The sequence below is a fragment of the Daphnia carinata genome, chromosome 10, assembly GCF_022539665.2.
Source record: "Daphnia carinata strain CSIRO-1 chromosome 10, CSIRO_AGI_Dcar_HiC_V3, whole genome shotgun sequence".
Classification (NCBI taxonomy): domain Eukaryota; kingdom Metazoa; phylum Arthropoda; class Branchiopoda; order Diplostraca; family Daphniidae; genus Daphnia; species Daphnia carinata.
In genome coordinates, this window is record NC_081340.1 from 3,889,298 (window position 1) to 3,898,183 (window position 8,886).

Genomic DNA, 8,886 nt, shown 5'->3' on the forward strand with positions numbered 1-8,886 from the left:
GATTAGCTCGTAACATCACCTTATTACTGCGAAGTCAATAAACGTGCTGCTTTCCCCATAACGATGTCGCTAAAAACCGATGCAAAGTTATTGATTCACCGTAAAATGTTGGACCAATTCACTCGCCTTGTGTGAATCGTTCATTGAACAATTTGGAACTGACAAAGTTTGTGCTAAAAAGGTCGTCTAGTCCATAGAGAAAAAGTAAGAAACGACGACGATGGGGAAGGCTGGGTGCAAAAACTTGTATACCGTACCCAAACCCTCCTGAAATTTCCAAGAAACAAATGCCGGAAATTTTCTAGTTGCCAACACCTCGGGTTATTGAAGGGCGTTTGTTGTCTCCGGGCTATAGCGTTCAGTAAATTAAAGGCAATTGCACCACCAAGGACATTCTTTTTCTCTCCTAAAATTGTGCAGCCGACTGTACAGCCTTAAGTTAGACCGATCTTTTACGCACGAAATGGAAAGAGACATCATAAGCCACGTCACTATCCCGTTTCGTGTTGAAGAGCCATTGGTTGAAAGGGCGAGCGTAAACATTCAATGAGTTTCAAAAGTCGAGTGGCTTTTAGCCAAATAAGTCAATTCGCATACTGAAGTGGAAAAAAGGGAATTAAAAAGGTGTTCCAAGGTTGCACAAAGTGTTTTGCGCAGTCTTTTTCATTCGATACGAATAGCTTTTGGTCTCGTTAGCCATAAATAACGAGTGTTATTTTTTTCTATTTTCACTTCAGCCTTGTACTTCCCAATGATACCATCATTTATTTTGCTTTTAATGTAGCCTAATCAATTTCTATCTTTAGCCTATTTGGCCTAGTGATACAAATTGATGGGCACTCTATATAAACATAGTAATAGCCTTCAAGTCAAATGGCATTTAATACTTGAAGACAATTTTATAAAAACAGATATTACCACGCACCGCTGCACTCATGTTTAACTTCCACAATGATGTTGTGTTCGCAGTTCTTTCCCGGACAGTATACGTGTTCTTCGAAGCATATTCGATTTTCTTTTTTCTATGCTTATCAGCTTTGCTCGGATAAAAATGGCAGGTTCCTCTTGAATATCTTGTGTTTCAAACATCTTTGGCTGCAGCGGAAAAATAAAACTACGATTTCCAAAAGCGTTACGAAGCTGGCCCCCAAGAACAGGCTCATGTTTCCTCCAACATCACCTGCAGAGAAGTAAAATTATTCGGTCTTCATCAGATTAACGAATTAGAACGGGAAAAGATATCAGAATTTACTTAGCCATTTGACAAGGCTTCCGGGGTGATTTTTAATAATCATGAAACTAAACGACGAGTAATAGAAATGAATAGCTGAGTGAACGACACGGTCGTCGTGCTTCTCGTCCGTATGCATATCATCATGATCGCCTAAATCCAACTGCGTTGACGACGAGGAGACATGATAATTATCGGAAATACAGTCCTCGGGGCAATCTGTTCAAAGAATAGGCTCGTTAATAATGCGTATCCAATAATATCGTTGAAATATACCTTGAATTCTCGTCTTGATCTCGTGAGCGAGCTCGGGCGAGTGGACACCGATCATCACATCCGGATAGCACGTAGTCAAGGAGCCTGTATCAACAATGATTTTATTTCCTGAATGTTATTTATCGTAAAAAATGAGCTAAATACTTAACCCGTTCTATAAAATCGGAAACGAGAGCAATTGAGTCTGGCTTCAAGTGCTAAACGCGTCGCGGCAAAAACACAGTTGCGCTGGCGAAGACAATGGTTGAATCGAAACTGAATGTTTTAATTCCGGCTGGACAGCTTACCCGTGTTAGCGATATCGAAACAGCAGTCCACGTTCCAGGCTAGGTGGAATGATTAACCGTTCGTTAAATTAACCAGGTGACACGAGCTTATATTTGATCTAACCTTAAGGTAGCGTCCAGCTGTAGAGATTGTGGGATTAACAGCTGTGATGGAGTCCGATACAGAATACATTATTCCACGCCTTGATGCCACATTGCTGGAGATCATAGTTGAATCGAATTCTGTTAGAACAATAAGATCTTCATCAATTGTGTCTTTGAAAGATAACGTATTCAAGAATGCCATGGCTAGATACCGAATCTATCAACGATATTGGTCTTCAGGTAAGCGGTGAAACCATAGATTTGACTATCGAAAATCTCTTCGAGAGCCGGCTGGAAATGAGTCGAGACGCATAGAGCGGCTAAATCAGTGACGTAGCGACGATTGCCAAAGAATTTGGAACAACATTTCTTGCCGGAATAGAGAACACGATCATGCGTACATCCCAATATGATGTTTTCACATCTGTTGAACAGAAGTATTATAATTTAATATGTTGTAATTATTTTTAAACGTACCGTAGAGTGGCCCGTTCGAAAACATCCGAAATCGTTTTGCCTTCTATCAAGCGGCGGAATTCCATATCAAGACGTTTACGCTTCTCCGTGTCCTCTGCAATGGCACGCGACGCTAGCAGATGCGAGAGTGCCAAAGTTAAATACGAAGCCATCATGCTGTTGAAACCCATTTCTAGAATGTAATAAAAAGATGCATTTACTACCAGAACGAAAGAATAACACGCGTAAAACTTACCTTCAAGTTTCGTACGGTTAAAGAGCGATGTGTCACAAATGTGAATGTCCAGCAGTAACATAGTTTTGTTGTTCTGAACGATGAACTCTCTACGGATCTCGCGAACGACCAGCTCGTCGTAACTTATGATTACAATCGAAGTCAGCAGGCCGGACAAGAGTAAAACGATTACCGTCACCCAGAATATTCTCATGTACTTGTGTTCTTCGGTGTCCACCATCCTAGCAAAGCCATGGCCGGTAGTAGTTCGAGCAAATCTCTTCCAAAGTGAAGAAGACGAAGAGAGACGTTTATCTTTTCTTTGACCCGATTTTTGTAGCGAACGGGGGACACAGTGTTGCAAAGGGATTTGATTCACCGTAGTTTGAAAACGGTCAAGCAATGGATTTGATAGCAATCCAAGCATCTTTAGAATTTTCGATGGGAACGAGAGTGTTCGAACCTCCCCTCGAATTGGACGAAAAGAAAGGTGAAACTATTGCCGAACAAGTTGATTTACCACTAGCAGTTGGCATGGCTCAACACTGTCAATGCGTCCGTTTAAAAGCACATGGTGTCACCGACTGGCAGGAGAATCCACTCGAAGAGTTGCCAGTGCCAAGAAGAATAGATCGACTACGTAACACCAACATAACGTGATGCGCGTCGGACTTGTTGACTAAATTACACCGCTCGATAACTTGGCGTATACACTTGCATCACGTATGATACATTCTTCCGATTCAGCCTTGATGCGGCGAAAACAAACAAATAGTTATGAAAATGCTTGAGAATTATTAGAAGTGGTTACCTGTTCTCGTGTGGGCTCCAAGCATTTAATAGTATTGTAGTTTTACGAATCAATAGCTATTAAAGCACATCAACTGTTTGCCCCCTTAAATACCTGGTCATCTGGCGTTCTTCTTCCATTGGCGAAACGTATATTTTTATATCTGTGATTTTACAGCACTAGGATAGGACTGTGGCAGGTAGTTGTGTGCGACGATTACTTATTAGGGTTTGTGGAGCACAATACAGAGGTTGAACATTAGCGGTTACAGCACGTGTCCCTGATTCCATTACAAATCACCAGCTTACGTCGCCCATAAGCTGAGACTATGAATAGATCTTGACGAGCAAAGGAGAGGGTAGGTAGGGTAGGCGGATACATACTGCGCACGGGTCTATGACCACAGCCTCTTAAATAGATCTACTTTTTATGTCATCTCTAAACAGCATCAACATAAACAAACAGTGTACAGCTAGCATATATATAATGATTTGCTTTTGAGATATTTTTTTTCTCAGAAAATATTGAGTGCTTGATATTCTTTCGTTTCCCAGAACCCACCACGATAGAACCAGCTCTCTTGTTTGGTTAGCGGATGAACGCCGAGTTTAAACCATCTACGAAAATGCCGTTCTCTCATTTTCTTTCGTTTCTTTTTGATATTAATAAATAAGAAATAACTGCTTACCTGGCTCTTTCCTCTTTCTCTTTACGACTCCGGCGAGCTTTACGGGATTCTCGTTGTTTTTCCTCCAAGCGCGTTTTCTCTTGAGCTGCTCTTTCGATCTGTCCCTCCTCCATCAGTCTGATATCCGGCCGAAACCGACTGTCTGTTGGACATATTTTGATACCTGTTTCCGGCGGGGGCAACTCATTCAAAGCCATGGCGAACAACGTAAAATGATAGTACTGTAAAATGTGAGGGGATATATCCAATTCGTGAATAATTAGCGGCGTTTAGAAAACGGGGTTTGTTTTACCTCGGAGGAGTATGATGGTCGTGGATCAGCTTCCCACAAAGTGGTTGAATTGGGAATTTCTAGTGAAATGGTCGAACTGGATTTCGGAATTTCGCCATCCGGAGGCTCAAGTGGACAATGTCCTTCATCCGATCCGTTTGCCTGTTGATTTGAAATCGATACGAGAATGGAGATGATGGACTAAATGTGGAGAAACAATGAACTTACTTCATCTGTACTGTGCTTAAATGAACCGATAGTTAAACTATTCAGTTTGGCCAGCATCTTGCGAGGTGTGTGCGTCACACTTTCCTTGGCACTTTCTCTTCTACTGTTTACCATAAAGAGAATTTAAAATATTTTAAATGTTATTACACCATTCTATATACCTGATGGCTCGGTTCGATGTGGAAGTGCTATACTCATCGTAAGCTAAAATTGAAAAAAGAAATTTGTTACAAATATCTACTAACTGAGAGTGGAAAACCCTGCATGAATTGTGATTACATTTAACGTCAGTTGATTTCATATTATCTGTCCATTTGCCATACAAGAATGATTTCCTTGCTTTGCTGGAAAATGAAGAATAATTAGTATCAATACAGTAAAGTTAATTCAGTTATCTGAATACCTTGAATCGAGCACGAAACCTTCCACACGATGTAAGTCTTTGCAGTACCAGCCTGCCGGTTTAAAGTTCAATTCGCATCGATAACCTGCGAATGTAAAAAAAAATTGTTAAAAGCAAAAATAAAATGATTGCAATTAGTGGCAACCCACTGGTAACCAGCTCAATACGGTAAGACGTTTACCGTTAGCGTGATTGACAATCTCCATTGTCCCGTATTGTTCAATCCACAGTTTCCCTACGATGATATTGTGGACGCAGCAGTTAACATTTGACCATGTGTAGGTTTCGTTCCATCTGCAATTGAATTCAGTCCGTGAGTGAAGTTGTACGGCAGTTGTCGATTCTTTCAGCACGTGACTTACTTGGGTAACTCGATCGTGAAAACGCCTTTGGGTTGAATTTCTACGCTTTTGCCCCAGAATTTGATTTTCGGATCGATCGCACCGTAAAAACGAAACGCTGGTGAATCGGCATGAAAAGCGGAAACAGGCGGATGGTGGCTGACCTGCTCGCAGATAATTCTGTTATATTTATATCAATACAAAAATGATTTAGAATTAGATAAATTTCAATTCAAAATGGTGAAGCGCAGCTAATAAAAAGAAAACTAACCTAAAGTCTTGTCGTTCTTCTTGGTACGTTTCGGCGAGCAATGGATTGAAAGGTTTGCCCAAACGGAGCCAATTGGATGCCAGACCGCTAACAGCAAACGATGCCACGTACTAACAAAAAATCGATAAAATATTCAAATGATATTCTCTACATAAAGAGATGGAAGGGGACGATTTGCTAGTCGATTATTTGCGTTGCACAGCGAAAGAAAAACACGTCGCATAACTTACTTGCATACGTTCAACAGGATCGGCAGCCTCCGATGCTTTGTGCAATAAATAAGAATACTCCATGCATTCGGTTAGTCGCTGTAAAACTATATATTTGTAAAGAAAACAAATCAGTTAGTGTTGCGTTCATTTTTTGTAACGTAACGTCGCAATAGTTACATGAAAGAGGCTCATTAAATTGAATGGGCATCGTGATCTTGGAGAGTTCTTTGCCAATGACTTGCTTAAGAACTGACCACAGGCTGGCATCTCCGTAGGGAATGGCGACCGAAGGAAGACGATCCCTGTGTGACCAAGATGGAATAATAATCACATCATTAGGACCAGTATAAATCTTTGCTTTCATTTTCCGTGTGCGTGAGCTAGTTACTGTATACAGGCGGGCTTTAGTCTACCGGAATGATTACGGATCAATACTATCGAGCTCCTGCCCTCGCAATCACGCGTAGCACAAAGTAATAAAGTGTTTTCTTTTGGGTGCAATCTGGCAAAAAATAAAAAGACAAAGTTTGTGCAGGTTTTTCTTTTCTCCTCCTCCTCCGAAATTGCATTAAAAAAATGTTTTCCAATTTGAAGTAGCCGCATCTTGATTTGAAGCCGGTCACAATCGACGTGTATCGTATCCGTGTAATGAACGTTGGCATGCACTACGCACTCTCATATTTCGCGATAATTTCATTCTGTTTTTTTTTTTTTGCTTTAAAAGACTGGAAGAAAAGGCAAAAGTTTTACAGCTTTAAGTGCATCGAAACGCGAGGGAAAAAAAAGGCCTATTATCTCGCAATTTACTAGAAACTACTTGACAAGTTCGTAAGAACCGAGTAGTTCGACTGAAATTCGATTACAACTTGCTCCGGGTTTCTGCAATCTGATCGAATGTCGAGTGAAAAAAAAAAAAAAAAAAAAACTAATAGCATAATAATCTTGCAATCTCCTACTGTTTACGTAAACGATTCCCGGGCATTACAATCTCTTTTTCATTTCCTCTGGAGGAGAAAACATTTCCCTAAAAACAGTTTCGCATGAGGCGCTTGATTGCAGCGATGATAGACCTTAATAACAAACCATCCATTTTCTACCATACGCAAATGTCGGCAACAGAAGGACACCCTCCCTTGTAGTAACAGAAAGGCCGGAGTTGAAAGTTGACTAAGTTTTTTTTTGGTTTTTTTTTTTTGTTTGTTTTCAATATCACACCATATTTATGCTTCGCCGTCCTTTTCTTTTGAAGGTAGATTTAAGCGCATTCCACGACTCGCTGCCTCCATCTTTATCTATTGAAATGTCTCTGCTTGCGATTCCGCTAAAACCGTCTGACTAGGAGTAAACAAAAATCGATTGGAAGAGCTCTTCAATGGGCAATGCTCAAAGAATGCAAAAAATTCGGTATTAAACGGACAGGTCGTTCCCTTCAGGGCTGGGCTTAAAGAGTGTACAACATGAATGAATTGAAGAATCACTAGAAGAGGATGTAGGGGGAATGCAGTAAGAGCTCTTCTGGGAGATAACGCCAACAATCGTTTGATGTGACTCATGCGCAACAACCAGCATAATAATAAATTGAAGAGGAGAATGAAATATTTTGTTTACCTATGTTGCCACACGGCACTGTCCATTGCGTTGTTGGATTGATATTGCCCTGCCGTCGATAGAGCTGCACACTATCCGTTGTTGTTTACACGAAGAAATGTGGGACGTCACGAAGAACTTGATTACACTTTGTAATAGTGCACTCCACCTACAATGCGAATAGAGAACATTCTATTACTCCACACACAAAAAAGAAACGACCGTAATTCAACGATAATAATAGGGCCGATAAAAGCCATTAACTACACAAAGATATGAGGCGCTGGGCGACAGGAATCGAATCAATACTTTTTGGACGGGGCATGAAAACCGACGAGTCCTTTGAGCTTTAAACGGAGCCTCTTTGATGTGATCAAATTGGCCGGTGATAGAATATTCACGACTCTATCGCGGAGTAACGACGGCGAAGGATAAAACGACAGGGACAACAATAGCTTACCGATGCGACGTCCAAAGGAAGAGGTGTTAACGCCCGAGCACCTTGCACAAACTCGCACTCCGTACGCCCTGTGGCAACACAACGTCCATGCTCTCTCGCAGCTCACTGTCAATGGTTCCGTAAGGCCAACGTGTCAGGAACACCCAGACAAATCCCAACTCTAGGGCGACGTCTGTGGCTGAAAGCTTTTCTGGAGCATTCTACCTCACCTCATTGGCCGCTTTCAACTGACTCATGGCACATAGTATCTCGATGGAGTTGCGCCGAACAAATCACTGAAAAAAAAAAAATATCCACACGGATGTGGGTTCTTTCTTTTTTTTTTTTTTTTTTTTGTTGCCCATATCGTCAACGAAATAACTCCGCATCCTTCTTTCCCATTTCCACAGCTGACTGCGTACGCTGGAACGTTGTTCATTGATCAATTAAGCAGCGTGACGCACAAGGGCATTCCCAAATCTTGTTGCTAATTACATTTACCAAATGCTAGACGTATACCGCTGTGCAATGTCGAGTATGTTCAACGATAACCATCGCATTGCTCCCGTCCAATGTTTAACCGGCCAATGTTGCATGATTTTACATCAGCCAAACCCTCCCCCCCCCCCTGTCAAGTCTACAAATTGCACATGTTATTGACGAAAAAAAGAGGGGGAGAACTTGATGACAGTTACACGATACTATGTAAAATTATCAGGATACTATATACTAGGTCGTATGGTAATGGATTGGTATGGTCGTGTGACGTGCAGTGCGCATGCGCAATCGAAACAACATTCAAGTTTCGTGCGACTTGCGCGTTTCGGCCAGCCGGTTGCTATCGATTCTTATTGTATCTTCGTTGGCACAGGTGCGTCAACGGACGAAATTTATCGTGCGTCACGGATTCGTTGGGAAAACAACAAATTTCCAAGTACGAATGTAAAAATTTTGGCGAATGTGCGGGTTCGGAATAAATAACGACCCGCATTTCTAACGGTGTGATGTACATTTGCCGCAAACTCAGTTACAGTACTTTCGGTTAGAAATGACAGTCTTTAGCTTATCAAATAACCCGGCTGTAATG

The 8,886-nt window shown here is 41.4% G+C and overlaps 1 protein-coding gene and 1 pseudogene across 2 annotated transcripts; both read right to left on the reverse strand.

The window, feature by feature from the left end:
• Window positions 1-809: 809 nt before the first annotated feature.
• LOC130701712 (uncharacterized) lies at window positions 810-3,105 on the reverse strand (annotated as a pseudogene).
• A 382-nt stretch (window positions 3,106-3,487) lies between these two features.
• Window positions 3,488-7,971, reverse strand: LOC130699833 (oxysterol-binding protein-related protein 1-like). Of its 2 annotated transcripts, none has more exons than XM_057521942.2 (14): window positions 7,821-7,971; window positions 7,382-7,529; window positions 5,951-6,075; window positions 5,792-5,877; window positions 5,562-5,671; window positions 5,312-5,470; window positions 5,131-5,243; window positions 4,950-5,034; window positions 4,826-4,890; window positions 4,708-4,750; window positions 4,547-4,646; window positions 4,340-4,480; window positions 4,048-4,268; window positions 3,488-3,976 (listed from the first exon to the last, which is right to left on the reverse strand). In XM_057521942.2, the coding sequence occupies exons 2-14, from the start codon at window positions 7,405-7,407 to the stop codon at window positions 3,874-3,876; spliced, it is 1,377 nt and encodes a 458-aa protein (XP_057377925.1). In that variant the 5' UTR covers window positions 7,408-7,529; window positions 7,821-7,971; the 3' UTR covers window positions 3,488-3,873. The 2 variants fall into 2 exon arrangements, with proteins under 2 accessions (XP_057377925.1, XP_057377919.1); XM_057521936.2 differs by having other exon boundaries at window positions 4,547-4,649.
• Between the last annotated feature and the right edge of the window lie 915 nt (window positions 7,972-8,886).

Excerpts from the sequence above, each read along its gene's own strand:
- LOC130699833 (XM_057521936.2), bottom strand. The coding sequence starts at position 7,407 with ATGGACAGTGCCGTGTGGCAACATAG. Across the intron at positions 4,650-4,707 it reads ACATCGAACCGAGCCATCAG|TAGAAGAGAAAGTGCCAAGG; the intron begins GTATATAGAATG and ends TATGGTAAACAG. Across the intron at positions 4,269-4,339 it reads GACCATCATACTCCTCCGAG|TACTATCATTTTACGTTGTT; the intron begins GTAAAACAAACC and ends CACATTTTACAG.